Source organism: Poromitra crassiceps (assembly GCF_964638095.1).
Source record: "Poromitra crassiceps genome assembly, chromosome: 26".
Lineage (NCBI taxonomy): Eukaryota > Metazoa > Chordata > Actinopteri > Beryciformes > Melamphaidae > Poromitra > Poromitra crassiceps.
In genome coordinates this window covers 5,534,655-5,560,648 of record NC_139640.1, presented here as the reverse complement: position 1 = coordinate 5,560,648, position 25,994 = coordinate 5,534,655, and the positions used below count along the sequence as shown (strand labels likewise).

The 25,994-nt window shown below is 45.9% G+C and overlaps 1 protein-coding gene across 2 annotated transcripts in view; it reads left to right on the top strand.

Annotated features, from left to right (window-relative positions):
* znrf2b (zinc and ring finger 2b) overlaps positions 1–25,994 on the top strand; it is an 89,122-nt gene that overhangs the window by 51,051 nt on the left and 12,077 nt on the right. For both annotated transcript variants that reach the window (XM_083661378.1, XM_083661377.1), the window contains exon 2: positions 16,106–16,201. In XM_083661378.1, the coding sequence (XP_083517504.1) occupies positions 16,106–16,201 (96 nt within the window). The remainder of the gene's footprint in view (positions 1–16,105; positions 16,202–25,994) is intronic.

Sequence of the window (25,994 nt, the reverse complement as noted above, 5' to 3'; positions counted from 1 at the left end):
TCCTCATGTCTCCACTCCGCGAGTGCATATAGTGGAGACATACCTAGCAACAATGAGATGATAGCCTATTACTTAGCCTACTGCATAGGCTAAAGTACCTGCTAACATTCACGTAGCATATTCATTACCCTTACTGTGGCATGTCAAGCTGCAGCGTCCTCCGTGTAACGAGCAAAAAAGTAGTGTGGAGCTGCAGCGTCCTCCGTGTCCGTGTAACGAGCTAGCCACAGTATACCTGGCCAAGAATGCATTCTTGTTCTTGTGTTCTTGGGGAGAACGTTCTTGCTAGTCGTTCTTGGAAGAATTAACTTGCTAGGTCACAAGCACACATGACGCTGTTGGCAGTTTGAGACGATGCGTTCTTGAGGGTATTGCGCAATACCAGCGCAGAGGCCGCCTGCAGTACTACACAAATAAAAAGCTCAGCTGATGTAGATGCAGCCAATTGTGCTCTGGAACTTTTTGCCATTTTTCGCCATAAATGTTCGTAAAGTGGCACTTATTGAAACCTACTACCCTGCTTGTAGGCATCAAAAGTCATCAGAAACTAATTTAGTGATGAAATAAAACTTTAAATTGTAAAAAACTTTCCGGAGCTTATGGCGTCTTCTCTGCTGCGTTCTGCCTCTGCTTATGCCGAAATGCATGCTGGGAGTGTGGAAAGACATTTAGAACTTGAATCCGTGCTCAAATCTGGGCGACAGAGTCGAATGTAGGGGCCCTGCTGTGCATGCTGCACACCGGCCCCAAAAATGAAATAAAAAAATGAAAGGACAGTGCTAAAAATGACCATTTGGGACCAGAAGTAAAGTGCATACTGTATAACGCATCCTAAAAACAGCCACAGCAACAGCAACTAACCTAAGAAGAGCTATCTCCTCCCCCTGGATCTGTGTGTCCAGATACAATGAGCCAATAAGCCAACATACAATGTTTCAGTGTTTGCATGTCTGCTCTCTGCTCTCTGCTCTGTGCTCTTACACTTCACCTCATGTAACTTACACTTCAGCTCATGTAGAGTTACTGTTGTAGAGTTCATTGTGGGCTTGAAGGGCCAAAACTCTTGTTTGCATTCACCACTGGGTTTGAAAGGCCTTGTGTGTGTGTGTGTGTGTGTGTGTGTGTGTGTGTGTGTGTGTGTGTGTGTGTGTGTGTGTGTGTGTGTGTGTGTGTGTGTGCGTGCGTGCGTGCGTGCGTGCGTGCGTGCGTGCGTGTGTGTGTGTGTTTGTGTGCATTACACAGAGCCAGAAAATGCCGCCGGTCGGTGTCTTGATCAATAAAATAGATGTAATACATAAATCCCATTGAACAGAATGGCACAGGGCGTGCTGACTCAGGGGTTGGGATAATGGAAATAATGATGTCAGCAGAGATGCATTGTAAACTGGGTGGAAGGTTAACACTGTGTCTGTAATGATGTCAGCAGAGATGCATTGTAAACTGGGTGGAAGGTTATCCTGTGTAGGTAATGATGTCAGCAGAGATGCATTGTAAACTGGGTGGCAGGTTAACACTGTGTCTGTAATGATGTCAGCAGAGATGCATTGTAAACTGGGTGGAAGGTTAACACTGTGTAGGTAATGATGTCAGCAGAGATGCATTGTAAACTGGGTGGAAGGTTAACACTGTGTAGGTAATGATGTCAGCAGAGATGCATTGTAAACTGGGTGGAAGGTTAACACTGTGTCGGTAATGATGTCAGCAGAGATGCATTGTAAACTGGGTGGAAGGTTAACATTGTGTCTGTAATGATGTCAGCAGAGATGCATTGTAAACTGGGTGGATGGTTAACACTGTGTCTGTAATGATGTCAGCAGAGATGCATTGTAAACTGGGTGGAAGGTTAACACTGTGTCGGTAATGATGTCAGCAGAGATGCATTGTAAACTGGGTGGCAGGTTAACATTGTGTCGGTAATGATGTCAGCAGAGATGCATTGTAAACTGTGTGGAAGGTTAACACTGTGTCGGTAATGATGTCAGCAGAGATGCATTGTAAACTGGGTGGAAGGTTAACACTGTGTCGGTAATGATGTCAGCAGAGATGCATTGTAAACTGGGTGGAAGGTTAACACTGTGTCGGTAATGATGTCAGCAGAGATGCATTGTAAACTGGGTGGCAAGTTAACACTGTGTCTGTAATGATGTCAGCAGAGATGCATTGTAAACTGGGTGGAAGGTTAACACTGTGTCGGTAATGATGTCAGCAGAGATGCATTGTAAACTGGGTGGAAGGTTAACACTGTGTAGGTAATGATGTCAGCAGAGATGCATTGTAAACTGGGTGGAAGGTTAACACTGTGTCGGTAATGATGTCAGCAGAGATGCATTGTAAACTGGGTGGAAGGTTAACACTGTGTGGATAATGATGTCAGCAGAGATGCATTGTAAACTGGGTGGCAGGTTAACACTGTGTCGATAATGATGTCAGCAGAGATGCATTGTAAACTGGGTGGAAAGTTAACACTGTGTCGATAATGATGTCAGCAGAGATGCATTGTAAACTGGGTGGAAGGTTAACACCGTGTCGGTAATGATGTCAGCAGAGATGCATTGTAAACTGGGTGGAAGGTTAACACCGTGTCGGTAATGATGTCAGCAGAGATGCATTGTAAACTGGGTGGCAGGTTAACATTGTGTAGGTAATGATGTCAGCAGAGATGCATTGTAAACTGGGTGGCAGGTTAACACTGTGTCGGTAATGATGTCAGCAGAGATGCATTGTAAACTGGGTGGCAGGTTAACACTGTGTCGGTAATGATGTCAGCAGAGATGCATTGTAAACTGGGTGGAAGGTTAACACTGATGATGTCAGCAGAGATGCATTGTAAACTGGGTGGCAGGTTAACACTGATGATGTCAGCAGAGATGCATTGTAAACTGGGTGGAAGGTTAACACCGTGTCGGTAATGATGTCAGCAGAGATGCATTGTAAACTGGGTGGAAGGTTAACACTGATGATGTCTGCAGAGATGCATTGTAAACTGGGTGGCAGGTTAACACTGTGTCGGTAATGATGTCAGCAGAGATGCATTGTAAACTGGGTGGCAGGTTAACACTGTGTCGGGCTGGAGCTGGGGGCGGAGCCAAGCCCAGCGTTCAGTCTGAGGACTTTGACTCTGAGTCACATTGGCCTGTGTGAGCAGCACAGGGGAAAAAACCATGGCAGAGCAAATGAGCTGTATCACTGGGTTCTTGTTGGGGGAGTCAATAATTAAAGTCAAAGCTATTCCACCAGGTGTTGCGGCGCTACTGGTAGACACATTTTCTTTCACTTTTTTCTTGGGTTTCATTCCCTACTACAGACAGATTCAGTTTGTTTGTGTTTTTGTTTCTTTTTCTTTGTTTCTTTCTTTCTTTCTTTCTTTCTTTCTTTCTTTCTTTCTTTCTTTCTTTCTTTCTTTCTTTGCTTGTGTCTGTCTCTGTCTTTCTAACTGGTCATTAGCTGTGTAGGGCTGTGAATCTTCACTGGCCTCACGATTCGATTCGATTACGATTCAGAGGGCTACGATTCGATTCGATTCGATTACGATTATCGATGCATTATATTTTATTCGATTATTATTATTATTATTTTTTTATTTTTTTTAATAATTGATTTTTGACATTTGTGAATCGATGCAGAATCGTGCACATCCGCATCGCGATGCATCTTATAATCGATTATTTTTGACACCCCTATAGCTGCGTGTATTCCTCTACGATGTTAGCAGAACAGAAAAAATAAAACACCAGTAGTACTGCATGCAACATCCAGTCTTTCTTTATACAGTCTCTTCAGTCGTGTCGTATTTCTCCAGCTTTTAGAGATGAATGAAATTGTCTAGAGACTCTACTCTATTGTCTATTCTATTCCTTTCATGAGTGTCCGGGTAATAAAGGTGCGGTGGTAGATTCCCTGCCTACCAACAGGAGGGTCGCGGGTTCGAGCCCCCGTGTTTCCTCCGGCTTGGTCGCCAGTTCATACAGGCACAATTGGCCGTGTCTGTGAGTGGGAAGCCGGATTAAGGGTATGTGTCCTAATCGCTGCACTAGCGCCTCCTCTGGTTGGTCGGAGTGCCCATACTAGAGATGCGCGGATGAGCTTTTATGCCATCCTAATCCGCGTGTATGCATGAACCGTCCGCCCGCCATAAATCCGCGCAAATTATTTCATACTATTTATAGATCCGCGCCCGCCATGCACCCGACGCTATAAACGCTATAAAACGCTATAAAAGGTGCGAACTTACGGTTTCTGCTGCCGTTGGTTCGATCGCTGCAGTCCAAGACTCCAAATAAACTTCCATGCTGTATTATGTGACAGTCCACCACTTGCCCTCATGTAGCTTACTCGGCTAACGCTATAGCTTTAAGTTTACTTTACTTGATTGCCTCATTGTATGGGAAAATACCAACACGTCTTCAGCGGCGACTCCTTTTTGAGGGTGACATCATTGACCATATATGGACGAACAGTGTAGCCTTGCGACCTAGCACATGGCTATTGTTGTGTTTACGGCCGTGGGTCCTTTGGGGGATCTACAATAGGCGACTAAGAATGTGCCTGACGAAAAATGTAGCTTAAAATACGTTCATAGAGACTAGAGAACGTAATTAATATTATTTTTCCTCATTAATGATACATCGTTTCAACCGCCCGCAACCCATCCGCTATTAATCAGAATGTTTATTTTTATGATCTGGCCCGCCCGCGGGGCGGGATATCCACGGTCAGCGCAATTATAACTGCAGCCCGCACATCACTAGCCCATACCTCCCTCTGAAAACTACTGCTAATTGGCTACCCCCAGCCCCTCCTCCCGCACCCCACTGGTCCAAACCACATGGGGCTGGAAGCCTTTGATTCTCCATTTCCCTTACCGCCTCCCACACTGTTATCCATCCAACACACTCTCAAGCCTGTGATGGGGTTCCCCCTCTCCACGCTGTTACGCTATGCTACGTGCTATGCTACGCTATGCTACGTGCAGACTACAGCAACGTTTCTCGCATGTAGACGACGCCTGCTGTTGCCTGCTAGTCGCTTGGTGCCGTAGCTTGATTGGCTGTCTTGCTGTATTTCCATCTTCAATTGGTCACTTTTAAACTGGCCCCTCCTCTTGTCGCTGCCGTCTCCGCTGCTCGTCGCCTTGCAAAGCATGCTGGGATACCTGGCGACGTATCCAATACAAAATTAATGGGCAGCAGCGACAGCCTGTGTCAAACGTTACGCCAGTATGGCCAGAGCTGTTATCCATCCGACACGCTCTCAAGCCTGTGAGGGGTTTTTCCCCCCTCTCCACACTGTTATCACCAGCACACTACAAGCCACCGTAGTTGTTTACAACATTACATTACATTACATTACGTCATTTGGCAGACGCTTTTATCCAAAGCGACTTACAATAACACATTTTTGTCAGCAATAGAGCAATCAACTATGGAGTACAGTCTATGACAACTACAACTTCTGAAGGAACAGTGATACAAGTTTAGTTCAGGTTATTTTTTTTATTTTATTTTCCCCCGAAGAGAGAAAGAAGTTAGTTCAAGAAGGGAACGGGATGAGCGACTTTTGAGCGCTCGTAGTGAATGAGGGGCGAGGCGTCCTGCGCTGGTGGAGGAGCGGAGGGAACGGTGAGAGATTTGGAGCCTGACCATAGATTGTAAGTACAGAGGAGCTGTCTGGTGTACTGCCCTGTAGGCCAGCACCAGAGTTTTGAATTGAATGCGTGCCGAGATGGGAAGCCAGTGAAGGTCCCGGAAGAGGGGAGTGGCATGAGAGAATTTGGGTTGGTTGAATACCAGACGGGCTGCAGCGTTCTGAATGAGCTGAAGCGGTCGGATGGCTGCAGCAGGTAGCCCAGCCAGAAGAACATTGCAGTAGTCCAGGCGAGAGATGACAAGTGCCTGGACCAGGAGTTGTGTTGCTTCCCTTGTGAGAAACGGATGGATTTTGCAAGCTAAGCCTATCAGCGTGCTCCTAACGCGAGCTCTATACCGGTAGTACAGACTTCACTTCATGTCAGCTCTCAGCCTGTCAATCAGCTGTCAATGCGGTTTGTTGCCACACAATAAACCAGCGGTTTGTTCCAAGCCAGTGTGATCCTTGACTCACTCTCACACGGCAGCCAATCAGCGTTGAACAGCGAGCGACTGACGCCAGCGTAATTTCGCTTGAGTTGGGATATTTCGGTTTTTCTCCCGAATATACACTCAATCGCTCGTTTGCATCCTATAATAATCAATGGTACAGAGGTTGAGATGGTAAAAAGTATCAAATTTCTAGGTGTCACTATCTCGGATGATCTTAGCTGGCACTCAAATACCAAAGCGATTGTTAAAAAGTCTCAGCAACGTCTTTTCTTCTTAAGAAGACTTAAGGAGTTCACCCACAACAGCCAGATCCTTGTCAACTTTTATCGCTGTATTATTGAGAGCATTCTCACTAGTTCCTTCACTGTATGGTTTGGTAACCTTACTGTTAAGGAGCGAAAATCTTTAAATAGGGTAGTGCGCCTTGCCCGCAAGATAACTGGTGTCAACCTGCCGGCACTAGAAGAGCTCTATAGCTCCAGACTTCTGTCCCGGGCCTCCAGTATTATCAGGGACCCTGCAGGTCACCCGGCCGCCAGTCTTTTTGAATTACTCCCTTTGGGTAGACGCTACCGCTCCATTAAATGCTCCACCACTCGCTTTGCGAGAAGCTTTTACCCGAGTGCTGTGCGTAGTTTGAACGATCACAAATCTAAACGGTAGATCTCTGTTGTCTAGACCACCTAGACACACCTAGACCTTTATTTTTTTCTGTTATTTTCTTTTGTATAAGATGTCTTATACTGGTCTTCTCATGCAATTAATCCTTGCTTAGGCACTCTACTACTGTGCACTTTATGTCTGACTGTGCACTTTGTTTGCTCCTGCACTTTAATAAGTGAGCTGGATGACTCGGGCCTTTATCCACAGATGTACCTGTCTCCTTTTATTATTTTATTGTTTTATTCTCTTATTTTATCTTATTTACTTTTTAAACCTTTTTACTGTCTGTCTATTTATATGCTATGTTATGTTGTCATGACTTGTCATATTTGTGTCTATGTTTTAAGCTCTTGCACCCCAATTCCAATGTAGTTTCGACTGCAAATGGTAAATAAACTGACTCTGACTCTGACTCTGTTCATCTCTGGCGACGAGCGAATTTTCTCCCTATCGCTCTGTCTCTGTCGCTCGGACGCCCAGCGATTTTTCTCCAGAATATACACTCAATCGCTCGTTTGCATTGACTTTGTATGTAAACTCGATGCCAGCGAAAAACTTTAATAGGTCGGTGTGAACGCAGCTTGAGTGCGGGGTGAATCTCTCCCTCGCCCCGCTGCACAAAAAGGCATTTTTTCCGCTTCCTGGGAGAGACGGGCGTTTCGGTGCAAACGACCGATTCAAGTGTTGATAACTAAAGAGCGGAAGAAGGCAGAAACAAACTTTTTCCCCCATGAAAGTAGAGGCTCTCTTCTTTCTTTTGAGGTATTTAGTAGGGGTGGGGGAAGAAATCTATACACCATAGTATCGCGATATTTTGCCTGACGATATTGTATCGATATTTGTATTTTTTTTTTTTTTTTGCAGGCCATGCCAGGCCACCGGGCTACTATAAACTTTAGTTCCAAGGCCAGCAGTAAACAAACGGTAGCATATTTTCATTTTGTTTTAACAGTAACAGTTTTGTCACAACAGTAATTTACAAATTCCCCAGTTACTGAATGGGCTGCACAAGATGTTTTGTGCAAGTGAAGTGAAGTTGCATTGTTCAAAAACTACCTAAGTACAGTAGTCCACACACACATCCAGTGGACTGTAAGTAGACTGTAACAAACTGTTCAGTTTGTCAGGTGCATGCAACTATGACATGACTTTATGAAAGTTGTTGGTCTGTCTACTTGACAATGTTGCTGCAATAAAATGGTTGAAGTCAGATGTACAGACTGGAAAATTGTTCTTAGATAAACCAGATGTTGACAAAGTTTTCCTTTGGGGAGATAATTTGCAGTTGAAAAAGTAAGAAATCGCAATATATCGAAATATGGCAATATTCAATGTATCGCAATATTCAATATATCGCAATATCAGCAATATCGCAATACTATCGTATCGTGACTCAAGTATCGTTTTAGTATCGTATCGTGGGCATCTGGTGATTCCCACCCCTAGTATTCGGTGTTTACATAGTCACAGAAGAAAATATTCTGCGAGTCCCGGAAGGTCAAAATGGTGAGAAAACCCTGGCGGGGAATGAGTTAAGCATCACAGTGTTCCTGTCATATCAGGGAAACATTCCTGCCAGAGAGTTCTGTGCAAGACAAGGGAAAAAATGACAGCAACATGTTGCTCTGCCTCCATGTTTGTTTTGGTTCAAGGTTGCAGCAGTAGCATGATGAGCGTTCATGTGTTGTGGGAAGTGTGTCGTCCTGGTATTTAACTGGTGGTCAAGTTTGTGTTCCCCAAATCCAACTTCCAATTTCAATTTCAATTAATTTTATTTGTTCGATAGGGGACAGGTGTACATTAATGAACATAAAAAAAGAATGTAAATGCACGACAATTGCAGTCACACAAGACTGATTTCCATTGTTTGTCCCCCTGCCAGATGATACAGGCTTAGAGTCCTGATAGGGGTAAAAAGTAACATAGTGCAACAAAAACATATTTAAAATGTAAACACAATACAAAGTGCAAGTATGCAGAGAAATAGTCCTAATAGGGGTAAAAAGTAACATAGTGCAACAAAAACATATTTAAAATGTAAACACAATGCAAAGTGCAAGTATGCAGAGAAATAGTCCTAATAGGGGTAAAAAGTAACATAGTGCAACAAAAACATATTTAAAATGTAAACACAATACAAAGTGCAAGTATGCAGAGAAATAGTCCTAATAGGGGTAAAAAGTAACATAGTGCAACAAAAACATATTTAAAATGTAAACACAATACAAAGTGCAAGTATGCAGAGAAATAGTCCTAATAGGGGTAAAAAGTAACATAGTGCAACAAAAACATATTTAAAATGTAAACACAATACAAAGTGCAAGTATGCAGAGAAATAGTCCTAATAGGGGTAAAAAGTAACATAGTGCAACAAAAACATATTTAAAATGTAAACACAATACAAAGTGCAAGTATGCAGAGAAATAGTCCTAATAGGGGTAAAAAGTAACATAGTGCAACAAAAACATATTTAAAATGTAAACACAATGCAAAGTGCAAGTATGCAGAGAAATAGTCCTAATAGGGGTAAAAAGTAACATAGTGCAACAAAAACATATTTAAAATGTAAACACAATACAAAGTGCAAGTATGCAGAGAAATAGTCCTAATAGGGGTAAAAAGTAACATAGTGCAACAAAAACATATTTAAAATGTAAACACAATGCAAAGTGCAAGTATGCAGAGAAATAGTCCTAATAGGGGTAAAAAGTAACATAGTGCAACAAAAACATATTTAAAATGTAAACACAATGCAAAGTGCAAGTATGCAGAGAAATAGTCCTAATAGGGGTAAAAAGTAACATAGTGCAACAAAAACATATTTAAAATGTAAACACAATGCAAAGTGCAAGTATGCAGAGAAATAGTCCTAATAGGGGTAAAAAGTAACATAGTGCAACAAAAACATATTTAAAATGTAAACACAATACAAAGTGCAAGTATGCAGAGAAATAGTCCTGATAGGGGTAAAAAGTAACATAGTGCAACAAAAACATATTTAAAATGTAAACACAATACAAAGTGCAAGTATGCAGAGAAATAGTCCTAATAGGGGTAAAAAGTAACATAGTGCAACAAAAACATATTTAAAATGTAAACACAATGCAAAGTGCAAGTATGCAGAGAAATAGTCCTAATAGGGGTAAAAAGTAACATAGTGCAACAAAAACATATTTAAAATGTAAACACAATGCAAAGTGCAAGTATGCAGAGAAATAGTCCTAATAGGGGTAAAAAGTAACATAGTGCAACAAAAACATATTTAAAATGTAAACACAATGCAAAGTGCAAGTATGCAGAGAAATAGTCCTAATAGGGGTAAAAAGTAACATAGTGCAACAAAAACATATTTAAAATGTAAACACAATACAAAGTGCAAGTATGCAGAGAAATAGTCCTAATAGGGGTAAAAAGTAACATAGTGCAACAAAAACATATTTAAAATGTAAACACAATACAAAGTGCAAGTATGCAGAGAAATAGTCCTAATAGGGGTAAAAAGTAACATAGTGCAACAAAAACATATTTAAAATGTAAACACAATACAAAGTGCAAGTATGCAGAGAAATATTCCTAATAGGGGTCAAAAGTAACATAGTGCAACAAAAACATATTTAAAATGTAAACACAATACAAAGTGCAAGTATGCAGAGAAATAGTCCTAATAGGGGTAAAAAGTAACATAGTGCAACAAAAACATATTTAAAATGTAAACACAATGCAAAGTGCAAGTATGCAGAGAAATATTCCTAATAGGGGTCAAAAGTAACATAGTGCAACAAAAACATATTTAAAATGTAAACACAATACAAAGTGCAAGTATGCAGAGAAATAGTCCTAATAGGGGTAAAAAGTAACATAGTGCAACAAAAACATATTTAAAATGTAAACACAATACAAAGTGCAAGTATGCAGAGAAATATTCCTAATAGGGGTCAAAAGTAACATAGTGCAACAAAAACATATTTAAAATGTAAACACAATACAAAGTGCAAGTATGCAGAGAAATAGTCCTGATAGGGGTAAAAAGTAACATAGTGCAACAAAAACATATTTAAAATGTAAACACAATACAAAGTGCAAGTATGCAGAGAAATACAATATCAATAGAGCTGAACAGTCACGTGACATTTCTTGCCCCGGAAGAGAGTTCCCCATTCATTTCTCCATAGATATTTCGAAACATCCTTATATGAAAAGTTTTAAGTCCGGAGCCAAGCCAACCCGTGACCTACTGAATTGTGAGCGACCAGAAAACATTTCAGTTTGGAACAAAAACAACAAAAATAACAAAGGGGGAGAGAGGGGGGGGGGGGGGGGTTGGGGATCTCATAATAAATAATAATAAATAATGATTGGATTTATATAGCGCCTTTCCAAGGCTCAAAGCGCTTCACAGAATCATTATTCGTTCACACCATTCGTACCGGTGGTTCGAAAGCGTGGCAGCCACACATCGGCGCTCAACGGCCCCTCCGACCACCATCATTCATGTCTACATTCATACCAATCATACGAGGCAAGGAGGGTTAAGTGTCTTGCCCAAGGACACAACGACGGCAGCTGGGAGGGAGCGGGGATCGAACCGCCAACCCTTGCGTCATTGGCCGACCCGCTCTACCTCCTGAGCTAAAGCCGCCCTCATCTATATATTTTTTTTTTTTTTTTTTTTTTTTGGGGGGGGGGATCTAATTTCCCATTCAGCCCATCCCATCTTTATTTTTTGTTTTTGCTCCATCTGAAATGTTTTATGGTCGCTCACAATTCAGTAGGTTGCGGGTTGGCTTGTTTCCAGCCTTAAAACTCGTTATATAAGGATGTTTCTAAATGTCTATGGAGAAAATGAATGGGGGGACTCTCTTCCGGGGCAAGAAATGTCACGTGACTTGTTCGGCTCTATTGTGTGTGTCTCCCAAATCAAAGTGGCTGATTTGATGAACCTATGCCAACAAGTCAGCACTCATTTGGAGAGATCCATTCTTTGGCAGCCATTGCTGCAGAGATCATTGTTTTCATTGGACGGTGGTGAGCAGTAAATGGGCCCAAACAAGGTGCTCAGGGGATCCTTTTCCACAGCACTTGGCAAGATCAGGAATGCCCACTCAGTCAGAGCCCATTAGTCATGACTCCATGCATCATTAGCACACAACTCCAAACGCTGTGTGCTAATTCCACTTAACTTACAGTGGTGCATCAAGTACCTGAAAGCCACACTTGAGTAACTAGCTAGTAGCTAGCTCCAATGACGGGTTGGGTTGGGGCGGGCCTTAAAAAACCCTGACCCGCCGCGCATCACTAGTAGGCAGGGAATCTACTGCTACACTACCCGGACGCCCGAATAGGCTATCGGATTGAGGCGAGATGAAAATACCTGGTGCGCTAACTCAGAACAGTCTGCATGGGCTGCCTGGCCAGTCCTGCCGCTTCAATGCTGCGTAGGGCGTGTTGTTCTGCCCGCAAGTGCAGTGGGCTCCATAATAACACGCCCCCAGCACATGCTATGGACATGCTAATTTGGCACGCCACATCTTTTGTTTTGCATAATGCCCCTGTTACATGTGACATCACTGATGATGTCACTGAGGTATTCTGCTTAATGGTCCTCTTCTGCTGCTGCTTCTCTCAGGTGCAGGTATGCATGCACACATGCCCAAGGTACAATCTACAGTAAGCAGTGAAATCAAGATTGGAATCGGCAGCATTGCAGATTGTGATTTTTTTGGCGCTACAAACGACCTTGTCGGTAAGGAATCTTGAACCGCCTGCACGGTCGACTGCACGCACGAGTTCTTAGTCTGTAATAACCCAGGAGATACTCTGCTGCCAATGCTAAAGGTTGCAACTTCCTCAGCAGTTAGGAATTCTCCAACAGTCCGCAGTGCTATGTATGTGGAAACACATATTGAAAACATTGTTGAATTCTACTTTAGTAATTTTTGCCAGCTGTTTCAGTCATCTTTATATAATCTAAAGCTGGTTTGCTGTGTGTTTATCAGTCTATGGGAGAGCTGAGCTCAGGCTAGCTGCTTGCTGCCTTCTGCAGAGACCCCCTAGTGGTCATAGTTTACAGTACATATGTGTGATGTCATTCATGCACAAATTCAATCACTGGTCCACAACTTTACTCAAATAAATTCTAAATAGCTGTCAAACTAAATGATTGTCTGCAAAACGGTTTACACTTTTCGGATATGTGTGAGATTATGTGCAAAATAAATCAACATTGAAAAATGGTGGAGTGTTCCTTTAAGACCTGCTCTGCTGTCATACCCCAGTTGTGCTCTTTTGGTCAGTAGTAGTATGTCATGTCTTTCTCTCTGTCTGTCCATTTTTCTAGCTTCCTTTGTGTCAGTCTTCTGGCTCCATCTAAGGCTGGGGGAAACACTATCAGACTTTTTAGTGGGATTCTATCCACAATGTGGCCATCAGGTATAGGATTTTCCAGATCAGATCACATTTTGTTGTGTGCGAACGTTTCACGACTTTCAGATCCAGTCGAGACCATGAGTTCAAACATGATTGATTTCTAGGACTCAAATCTGGACATACGACCTGGAACCCACTCTCACCTCTCTGCAGTGTTACAGAGATTTAGGTCCTGCAGTATTATCCTTACTTTCCTGAATGGCTGACTGACTGAGGAAGTGCCTAAGCCTATAGTACACATTCTGAACAGTCAGCAGATTACTGGACCAGATCCTAGGAGGTGGAATGGCACTGACTGTACAGCGTGTGTGTGTGTGTGTGTGTGTGTGTGTGTGTGTGTGTGTGTGTGTGTGTGTGCGTGTGCGTGTGCGTGTGTGCTTGTGCGTGTGTGCGCGCGTGTGCGTGTGTGCGTGCACGCGTGCGTTTGTGTTTCTGATCATATCTCTCTACAATGATAAACTCTGCCACCATGGGGTAAATTGACACACACACACACACACACACACACACATGATGTACAGCAGTGCCATCCCATCTCCTAGGATCTGGTACAGTAATCTGTTGACTATTCACACACACACACACACACACACACACACACACACACACACACACACACACACGCGCCTGTCTGTTACCTGTCAGTGATAAATGACATTTGAGCCACCCGAGTGTTGTTAGCACCGTGCTAGAGGGATGTTGTATAACTGCTGTCCTTTCTCATAGGGCTCAGCTGTTGACTGTGATGACTTCAGATGCTTCTCCTGCTGTTAACCTGCTCTGATTTGGCTTCATACAAAAACAACATAACATAAACATACTGTAACTGAACATAATCCTTAAGGGGTCAGTGGAAGCTGCAGGGTCCATGATGGTGCCAGCATTTAAAACAACATTCCACTTAAAGGAACACTCCGCCCATTTTCAACCAGCTTTGTATCATTAGAACATCAGTAGTATATCAGAAAACTGTAAACGGTTTTGATGTCTGTCATTTAATTTGACAGTTATTGAGTGTTAAAGTGTGGACCAGTGACATCACTGGTCCACACTAACTCAAATTAATAACTCATTAACTCAAATCAACTCTCAATAACTGTCAAACTAGATGATTGATGAATAGTTTGACAGTTATTGAGAGTTGATTTGACATGTTATTTTACTAAAAATAATGCATTTGACCATCATTTCAAGTAGAATGATACCACCCAAGCAAGAATATTTCAAGTGTTTCAAGTGCTTTACTGAAATATTTGGACCATATAATGATAATACAATTATCTCAACCTTAAAAGGTTACATATAGGTGCCAAAAAGCCATAAAATCACATCAAAGAACAAAGAAAAACAACAACTATAATTCAAGTTTAAACAGTAAGTGTGCAGCTGTAGCATTTATTTAAAAAAAAAAAAAAAAAAAAAATTAACTTTTCAACTGAGCATGCAGACAATTAAAATAAGGGTGCAATGCATGCTTTTGCACCCCCGTAGAACCGGGCCTGGGAAGCAGGGTAGTTCCTGGCTCACGGTAACGTGAATATCCTTATCCATTTCCCCGCAGCCAATGTAAGCCAAAACAGCCACAATAACGTCCGTTAGAACACGGCTCTCTTGAATACTCGATTCTGATTGGTCAATCAACAATATTCACCGGTCATTATTTCTCGACAACCGACCGCTGCTCTGCCACACCTGGATTAATCAGTTGATAAGAGCATTTTGTCTGCAGACACTACTAATTAGGCCAACCAGTTGCAGCTGTGGTGTCTTGTGTGCCAATTACGAATGAAACCGCTTTGTCGTTGAAAACGCTATTAAAAAATCTATTTGAATAATTATTTTTGTCAGATTATTGAATGATTTAGTTGTAGGCCGTGTTCTAAGCGGGATAATGTATATTGAGGCGGTGATTACTGGGAAATAATGACCTTCAGGTGAACGATTAAGCCCTCCGCTGGCGCGTCGGGCTCAATCCACCTGTCGGTCATTATTTCCCCCGTAATCACCGCCTCAATATACATTATCCCTTACTTAGAACACGGCTCTCTTGAATAGTCGATTCTGATTGGTCAATCAACAAGATTCACCGGTCATTATTTCTCGACAACCGACCGCTGCTCTGCCACACCTGGATTAATCAGTTGATAAGAGCCTTTTGTCAGCAGACACTACTAATTAGGCCAACCAGTTGCAGCTGTGGTGTCTTGTGTGCCAATTACGAATGAAACCGCTTTGTCGTTGAAAACGCTATTAAAAAATCTATTTGAATAATTATTTTTGTCAGATTATTGAATGATTTAGTTGTAGGCCGTGTTCTAAGCGGGATAATGTATAGTGAGCCGGTGATTACTGGGAAATAATGACCTTCAGGTGAATGATTAAGCCCTCCGCTGCGCGTCGGGCTCAATCATTCACCTGTCGGTCATTATTTCCCCCGTAATCACCGCCTCACTATACATTATCCCTTACATAATCCATCCAGAATCCTTCCTGGGCATCTCGAGGCTGATCTAAATTGTCCAGGTTGCCGTTTTCAAGTGCCTTTTATGAGTTAACGTTACAAAGCAACTAACAGTCTACTGTTGCCAGGCAGCTGCTTGTGCGCGTGCGAGTATGGTGCCCGCGCGTCAGCTCGTTCACACGCTGCCTGCAGTTACTCTAACGGCCACCGGTGTCAGTAATAGTTAGAACTTACGGATAGGACCTTTAATAACCGACTCACCAAGATCGAGATGTTGCGCTCAGATTTTCACCTCCCGTTCATTTGAATGAGACCACAAAAATATGAAAGCTGACATTTCCACGTCTGTGAACAGATTCAACAACACTTTCATTTGAATGGGTGACTGTCCAAAGCACAAACTACACAAACTGTTATGTGAGATAGTCTTTCTTTTATCTCATTGCTTTGTTTGTTTGTTTCTCTTGGCTCCATCCAGGCTTCAGGTGCCCCGTGTGCTCCAAGTTTGTCTCCTCCGATGAGATGGACCTTCACCTGGTCATGTGTCTAACCAAACCTAGAGTGACGTATAACGGTAAGAATCACCCTTGTTTAGTTGTTTAGTCAACTATACCTGTAAGAATAACAATAATCATTATTATTATTATTATTATTAGTAATCTACATCACAGTAGATATAAAACTTTGGTGAAAGTCGTGCAGCCCCAGTGAATCGCGGTCTTTAGCATTTCTCTTTCTTAGAATTCATAGTAGCACTAATTTATAACTAGGTAAATACAAATCAGAGCCGTCAACACTCACTACAGTACGTGTTAAAGTCGAGCTGAACTCATAAATGACTTTTCTTTTCTTTTAGTTCAAATACCTGGGTATGCAGTGCACCTATTTAATAATGTATGCAAACAAAATCACAACAATCTAATTTCTTTAGTTTTTCACACTTCAGTCTGCACACAAATGTGTATAAACGCAAAATCAAAGGTGAGAACACAACAACAGTTTGACGTTTTATGCAGAGACCGTTGTCATCTAAGCATGGCCAAAATGATTGCCTGCAAAACGGGTTACAGTTTTCAGATTATCTGTGAGATCATTTGCTAAATAAATCATTTTTATTCAGCAGTTTTTTCGGCGAAGTTCTTTCATTCAGATGGGCTTAATTCCCTCTTTCAGTCTTAGTTCCTCTCCCTCAGTCATATGAGGATCACATGTTTCGCTGCTCACATTTATAGAGCGCTCCAGTCAGCACTTATTGATACAGTAGCTGCATAACCAACCTAGTGCACAGATTTTCTTTTTTAATAATGTGGTGCACAAATTCAACGTCAGGCCAGCCCAGCAGAGTCTCATAAAAGCCACTCTGGCCACCTTCCAGGTGTCACATCTGATTTATGGGCTGATGTGACAGCATCACGTGACCAGCTGCTTTATGGAAAGCTTTCGCTTATGTCCGGCTCTGCCACCTCCACAACACTGTCAGCATCAAACTTCTTGTCAGGGCTGAGACACGTGGACGTGGGCGGGGAACCCCCGGAGTCACGTGGACGTGGGCGGGGAACCCCCTGAGTCACGTGGACGTGGGCGGGGAACCCCCGGAGTCACGTGGACGTGCGTGGGGAACCCCCATGGTGGCTGCATTTCCTCACTAGCTGTTCTGCTAGTGTTTACCAATGTTCCCTCTGGACATGATGGAAGGCCTGGAACATGGGAGAATTTAGAGAGGTGTATAGAGTGCTGCAGGAATGAGTCCTAAAACCACCTTCCCTCACCTGGAGTCAATGGGATTTTTCAAAGGATTCATCTGATTGACGTGCAACAGACATCACTCAACAGGAGTGGACCTGATTGGCTGAGTCCCCGCAGCTCCCACCCAAAGGCTGAACGACTTCCTCTGATTGGTGTGGAGCAGACATCACTCAACGCAGCAGAACTTGTGCGTGAAGTCGATTCAAGATTCCTTACCGACAAGGCCGTTTGTAGCGCCGGCTCCCGCTGGCCAAAAATATCCAACACAGGCTAAATAGCCTCAGCTCTGGTCACAGTTTCAGTTTCAGCACCAGCGCACTGTCTGTACCGTCCAACCCCACTTCCCCCCCAAGTCAACGACGATGCCATCGTCCATGGTGATCGTGATGTTTCACTGTGGAACCATCGTAAAGGTGATTTGGTTGACATTGCACAAACCTCATCTCTCTGGACCACACTGACTGACTGGAGCAGATCTTTAATAAAATAGCCATACCAGCAAACCAATATATTGTATTGGTCTCCCCCTTCTCATAACTACACAGAGGGCTCAGCTGGCCACTGCGGCGTGCACACAGGCAGGACAGGAGAGGAGAGTTACCTCTGAATGACTGCACTGCTCCCCCTTCTGTGTGTGTGTGTGTGTGTGTGTGTGTGCGTGCGCGTGTGCGTGTGTGTGCGTGTGTGTGTGTGTGTGCTTGTGGCTGCAATGCCTCCCTTCTCCTCTGATGCTGTGAGATGTGACAAACACCTCTAGAGAGGTTATAAAACACTGACGTGGTTATTCTCTTTATTTCCATACATTTCAGATATCTCAATATTTGTATAATCTCTCGCTTATCTTGCTTATTACCAGCAGGGCTGGTATTGTTTTCACCTTGTGTGTGTGTGTGTCTGCGCCTGCGTGTGTGTGTGTGCGCCTGTGTGTGTGTGCGCCTGCGTGTGTGTGTGTGTGCCTGTGTGTGTGTGCGCCTGCGTGTGTGTGCGCCTGCGTGTGTGTGCATGCATGCGTGCGTCAGGGTTTCCGTTGTCTCGTAATTGCAGGATATTGGCCTTTAAAATTCACCAAAAACCTGTAAATTAAAATCTGCAGGACACCGTGTCCTGTAAATTATCTCCCAAGTCCCGACGCTATTAGTTATGGGTTAAACCCCGAGTCACTCAAGAATATTGACCTGTCACTTTATAGTTTGGTAACACTGTCAAACAGCTCCACACGAGGTGTGACAAACTAAGCTGCTCATACTGCTCGTCTTTAGCTGCTTCTGATTGGTCAGTTTAGAGAGGTACATCACATTTCTCTAAAATGCTATTGGCTAATGGGGCAGCTGGGCGGGACTGAGTATTGGGGTTTTGACAGTGCAGTGAGGTTTGCTAGCGGCTAACGTTAGTTACTTTACATGGCAATAAAACGCCACTGAATGACCAAATTGATTTAACTTTGAACAATGTTAAAAGTGTCAAAGATGCAGCGTCAAAGATGCAGTGCACGATGCAGTCAGGAAGGTTTACAGGTGTGTTGTTGACATCAAAATTGAAGGTCAAGTTCGAAAATGGGCGTGGTCCTATCACATGATGAGGAAGGTGAGGGATCCAGTGTCGGCAGAGGTGAGGAGGTCGTTGAGAACTTTGAGGAGTGCAGTTTCTGTGGAGTGGAGTGGAGTGGGCAGAAACCGGATTGGAGGGGTTCAAAGAGGTTATCGGAGTGCAGGTGAGTTTGGAGTTGTGTGGCGACAAGGCGTTCCAGGGTTTTGGAGAGGAAGGGGAGGTTGGAGATGGGCCGGTAGTGGTTGAGGGTGGAGGGGTCGAGACCAGGTTTCTTGAGGATTGGGGTGACAGAGGCAGGGGGGGGAAATAGACAGACGACAGTTACGGCTTATCAATTAATCAATTAAGTTCAGCTCAGCAGAGGTGAGCTGCGGGTGGGCCCAACCACGCCGGGCGCCGATGCAGTCGCGTTCCCTGCATACAGTATATGGTAGTTACGCCACTGCACACACTCTCCCCCCCTGTCTCTGATTCACTCTCTCTCTCTCTCTCTCTCTCTCTCTCCCCTCTGTCTCACTCTCCCCCCTCTCTCTCCCCCCCCCCTCTCTCTCACTCTGCCCCCTGTCCCTCATCCCCCCCCCCCTCTCTCTCTTTCTTTCTCTCTCTCCCCCCCTCTCCCCCCCCCCCTTCTCTCTCTCTCTCCCCTCTCTCTCACTCTGCCCCTGGCTCTCATCCCCCTCTCTCTCTCTCTCTCTCCCCTCTGTCTCACTCTCCCCTCTCTCTCTCTCTCTCTCTCACCCCCCCTCTCTCTCTCTCTTCCCTCTCTGTTACTCTGCCCCCTGTCTCTCATCCCCCCCTCTCTCTCTCTCTCTCTTCCCTCTCTCTCACTCTGCCCCCTGTCTCTCATCCCCCCCCTCTCTCTCTCTCTTTCTCTCTCTCCCCTCTGTCTCACTCTCCCCCTGGCTCTCACCCCCCCCCCCTCTCTCTCTCTCTCTCCCCTCTGTCTCACTCTCCCCTCTCTCTCTCTCCCCCCCCTCTCTCTCTCTCTCTTCCCTCTGTCTCACTCTCCCCCTGGCTCTCATCCCCCCCCCCTCTCTCTCTCTCTCTCTCCCCTCTGTCTCACTCTCCCCTCTCTCTCCCCCCCCCTCTCTCTCTCTCCCCTCTGTCTCACTCTCCCCCTGGCTCTCATCCCCCCCCTCTTTCTCTCTCTCTCCCCCCTCTCTCTCACTCTCACTTTCCCCTCTGTCTCACTCTCCCCTCTCTCTCTCTCCCCCCCCTCTCTCTCTCTCTCTCTCCCCTGTCTCTCATCCCCCCCTCTCTCTCTCTCTCTCTCCCTCTCTCTCACTCTGCCCCCTGTCTCTCACCCCCCCCCCCCCTCTCTCTATCTCTCCCCTCTGTCTCACTCTCCCCTCTCCCCCCCCCCCCCTCTCTCTCTCTCTCTCTCTGGGGCTCCTCCTGCCTGTGAAGCCTGGTACTGCATTGGTGTTGTTGTTGCCTGGCGTCAGGCCAAGCTTTTGTCACTCCACGTACTGTATATATCTGAGCCACCGTTACTCCAGCCAAACACTGGAGATGCTGAGTCAATCAATAACTGTCTGAACTAACTGATCATCAATCACCTCCACTCTGAGCTGCAACCATTAGTGCATTACTCGATCAACAGAAAGTTACGCTTTGGAGCGTTATTTATTTAGCCTAACTTCTGACGACCTAGCATGACATGGTTCCATGTTCCATGTTACCAACGGACGCTTTAGGTCTTCTCCTTTCATATGATACCAGTATCTTCACTCTGGCTTTAAAAATGGGCCTGCTGCGGGGGTACGGTGGTGCAGTGGTAAGCGCTGTCGCCTCACAGCTCGAAGGTCCTGGGTTCGATTCCCACCTGGGACGCTGTGAACGCTGAAGGAATGCGTGCCCGTCCGCATGTCCTCGAGTGCCCACCGCCCGGGTGGGGTCGTCAAAAGGGCCCTTCTGTGTGGAGTTTGCATGTTCTCCCCGTGCCTCCCGGGGGTTTCCTTCATATAGGAACCCCTTCATCAAAACAATATCAATAGCAATAGCAATATCCTGGTTGCTAATGTGGTTCCTCGTCTGGTCGTTAAGGGCGCCTGTTCGGAGGGAGGGGAACTGGTTGGAATAGCGTGAACCTCCCACGTGCTATGTCCTACCGGTGAAGCTTCCCCTGTCAGGTGAAAAGAAGCGGCTGGCTAACTGCCTATGTCTCGGAGGAAGCATGGAGCCAGCTTCGGCTCTCCCCAGATTGGCAGAGGGTGGAGCAGCAACCAGGATAAATAAATTAAAAATTAGCACTGATGGGGGATAAAAAATCGGGGGGGTGGAAATGGGCCTGCTACAGCCTATGAAAGACCGTAATGTCGACCGTGGACGCTGGCGTCCTGAAGGAGTATCACTTTTTTTGTCATGCACACATCCACCACCCACTTTGAACCACCAGTTGAGAACCACTGCGATACGGCAATAGTGCAATAATGTCAACCCAACATGACAATATGACATCGAGTGACATCTCACCGACATCTCACTGTCTCTCTCCTCTTCTCTCTGCATTTAGCCTTTCTTTATGTATCAATTTCACATGAATCATCAAAACTAAAGTCAAAGTCAGTCAAGTATCCCAGAGTTTCTCCCAGCAACGAATAGATGAGCTGGGTCCATTGCCTTAAAGCAGTGGTTCTAAAAAAAAGATTACATGAAGGACCCCTAAACTGACAAAGAGTAGACCATGGACCCCCATTTGATAGGATTTTGTCCCACGGTCCCCATATGATAATAAGATTGATGCTTTTAAATATTACAGAAAGTATATAAAACCCATGACCAAAATAGTCATTGTGTTATTTATGAATGGAATTATAGCGAACCCCCTGGAACCCCCCTAAGGACCGCTGGGGGTCCCCGGACCCCCATTTGAGAACCACTGCCTTAAAGAGCTGCTAAAGCGAAAGGTGTTAATACTGGAGGTGCCAATCCTCCAGTCTTCATTGTGGCTCTCAAAAGACAGTGACTACGTTTACATGCACAATATTCCGCTTTTTGCCCATATTCGGAAAATGACAATATTCCGACTGAATGAATAATCCACTAATATTCCCATTTACATGCAGCCGTAGCTCGCCCTCCCCGACACGTGAGGGAGGGGGGAGAGAGAGAGAGATGCAGGTAGGCAGAGTTTTTCTGTTGAGAATAAACAGAGCACCAGGATCACTTGGTCCATTTCAGGAGCTTGCTGCTGGAAAGTTTGGCGTTGCGATTATTTGCACATCCAAGTCTTTCATAAAAAGTAGGCTATTAGCCTACGTTATTACCTCGCAGGGTCGCAAGCACTTTGGACTTCCGTGGGCAACCAAACGATGGTTCTCATCTCAGCCTGTCTCGGAGGGGGGTCCCCAGATGGGGTCCATAGCTGGACCCCTACAGTACATCGGCCTCACAAGGTTCCTCCTCAGCCAAGTCACTGAGGCAATCCATGTGGCGATCCATGTGGTGGATTGCCACCATGTGGTGGAAAGGTTTTCTTGCGTTCACTGGGGGTGAGGGGGTACCGCTGTGTCCCGGCCTGGCCTTCTCTCCCACGCCTTATGTGTTTGGGGGTGGGGGCCGGGGCGGGGGGCATCGGTGCTCTCCATCACTGGTAGAGGGATGCCGGTAGGTTAGAATAGCTTAGGTAGGCGATAGATTAGCTACAGCCTAACTATAGGCTGTAGACCTGTTATAGTGTTCAGGCTAAAATCAGACTAGAGCAGAATAGGACAGGCCAGACTAGGCTGTAGATTAGCTAGATCCCCTATGTCCTAGTTCTGGTTAATGTCTAGAGTAGTCAGTTTGTCTGATCTTCTCCCCCCCTCTCTTTCTCTTTACCCCTTCCCCTGCTCCTTCCCCACTTCCCCCTTCCTGTTCTCTCCTCTCCCACATTTCCCATTTCCCCCACCTCCTCTCTTTCCATGCTCTTTCCTCCCCCACATCCCCCCGCTCTCCCCCCTCCCTTCTCCTGCTCTCTCCTCTTTCTCCCCTCCTCTGCTCCTTCCCCTCCTCCTCTCCTCCCCAATTTTCCCCATTCCCTGCCACTTCCTGCTCTCTCCTCTCTCACATTCCCCCTGCTCTCCCTCCCCTGCACCCTCCCACCTCTCCTTCTCTGTTCTCTCCTCCCCCACATTTCCCATTCTCTCCCCACCTCCTCCCTCTCTCTGCCCTCCCCTCCCCCACATCCCCCCGCTCTCCCTCCCTCCTCCCCTCTCCTGCTCTCTCCTCTTCCCCCCTTCACCCACTATTCTAAATAATAGTACCCATTCTACTCCAAAGCATGGCACCCATTCTATCCCCTCCCACTATTCCGCCACTATTTAAAGCATGGCACCCATTCTACCCTAAAGCGAGGCACCCATAAGCTCTATATGTGAACATGTGTTTATTTGGGCTTTTCTGTTCGCATGCCAGAGATGACGGATTCTAATAATTATATCGCCTCTTCTAGCACTTTCTAGCACACATCAGTTGACCACAAACATGAAACATGCGTCACAAACTGCGGTAAAAACCCTGATTGAGACACATATTCCGAATGCGCTGTACACATGATCAAAGAATCCTCCTAAAACCCGAATAATAGTGGAATAACCCACGTCTTAATCGGAAAATGCTAAATTCGGAAAAAGGCCAAATTGGGAAAATGCAACTGGAATATGCTGTTTACATGACCCTTATCAAATTCAGAATATTGTCATTTTCCGAATAATAGTGGAATATTGTGTGCATGTAAACGTAGTCAGTGTGCTCAATCAGAATGTCCATGTGGAGCTGCTTCTCTGCTGGACAGATTCTATTTGTATTCTGCACCTACGCGACTCTAATGATGTCTCTCTCTCTCTCTCCATTTACTGTGTACCGCTGATGTCTCTCTCTCTCTCCATTTACTGTGTGCTCTGCTCCCTCCCTCTACTGTCACCCAGCAAGGTCACAGAGAGGACATTATGAATCCAAACCAGACCACACACACACACACACACACACACACACACACACACACACACACACACACACACACACACACACACACACACACACACACACACACACAGCACACACACACACACACACACACACACACACACACACACACACAGCACACACACACACACACACACTTACACACACACACACACACAGATAGTATCACTACAGTGCTCTTATTTAGCTCTGTTTACCACACACACACACACAAAACACACACACACACACACACACACACACAGCGCGCGTGCACACACTCACACACACGTCTGGTCTTTAAATATAACGCTATGCAGGCAGGTGCTGGTCCAATATCAGCTGAGTGTAAACAAGAGTCCACAACTGATTCATCACACACACGCACACGGGCACGCACGCACACACACACACACACACACACACACACACACACACACACACACACACAGCAGCTGTCATGTATACTTAACTGCAGCTGATCTGCAGGCCCGGGCTTATAGGTGACGTCAGCCTGGAGCAGCAGACAGTGTCTCTGCTGCACAGAGCTGCATTACGGAGCCTCTGGCTTTTCATGGCCTCATTTCTTGAGCCGTGGCTGACGTGGAGACACACTCGTAGGACGTGTGGAGACACACTCGTAGGACGTGGAGACACGCTCGTAGGACGTGTGGAGACACGCTCGTAGGACGTGTGGAGACACGCTCGTAGGACGTGGAGACACGCTCGTAGGATGTGGAGACACGCTCGTAGGATGTGTGGAGACACGCTCGTAGGACGTGTGGAGACACGCTCGTAGGACGTGGAGACACGCTCGTAGGACGTGTGGAGACACACTCGTAGGACGTGGAGACACGCTCGTAGGACGTGTGGAGACACGCTCGTAGGACGTGGCGACACGCTCGTAGGACGTGTGGAGACACGCTCGTAGGACGTGGCGAGACACGCTCGTAGGACGTGGAGACACGCTCGTAGGACGTGTGGAGACATGCTCGTAGGACGTGTGGAGACACGCTCGTAGGACGTGTGGAGACACGCTCGTAGGACGTGGAGACACACTCGTAGGACGTGTGGAGACACGCTCGTAGGACGTGTGGAGACACGCTCGTAGGACGTGGAGACACGCTCGTAGGACGTGGAGACACGCTCGTAGGACGTGGAGACACGCTCGTAGGACGTGGAGAGACACGCTCGTAGGACGTGGATAGACACGCTCGTAGGACGTGGAGACACGCTCGTAGGACGTGGAGAGACACGCTCGTAGGACGTGGAGAGACACGCTCGTAGGACGTGGAGACACGTCCTCGTAGGACGTGGAGACACGCTCGTAGGACGTGGAGACACACTCGTAGGACGTAGAGACACGCTCGTAGGACGTGTGGAGACACACTCGTAGGACGTGGAGACACACTCGTAGGACGTGGAGACACACTCGTAGGACGTGTGGAGACACACTCGTAGGACGTGTGGAGACACACTCGTAGGACGTAGAGACACGCTCGTAGGACGTGTGGAGACACACTCGTAGGACGTGGACGTGGAGACACGCTCGTAGGACGTGTGGAGACACACTCGTAGGACGTGGAGACACGCTCGTAGGACATGGAGACACGCTCGTAGGACGTGTGGAGACACGCTCGTAGGACGTAGAGACACGCTCGTAGGACATGGAGACACGCTCGTAGGACGTGTGGAGACACGCTCGTAAGACGTGGAGACACGCTCGTAGGACGTGGAGACACGCTCGTAGGACGTGGAGACACGCTCGTAGGACGTGTGGAGACACGCTCGTAGGACGTGTGGAGACACGCTCGTAAGACGTGGAGACACGCTCGTAGGACGTGTGGAGACACGCTCGTAGGCCGTAGAGACACGCTCGTAGGACATGGAGACACGCTCGTAGGACGTGTGGAGACACGCTCGTAGGACGTGGAGACACGCTCGTAGGACGTGGAGAGACACGCTCGTAGGACGTGTGGAGACACGCTCGTAGGACGTGTCGTTACCTCCGGCTCGGTCGGGCGTCCCTACAGGCCGTGTCTGCGGTCGGTCTGGGAGGCGCCTGCTCAGGGGGGAGAGGAACTGGGGGGGGGGGGATAGCGTGATCTTCCCACGTGCTACGTCTT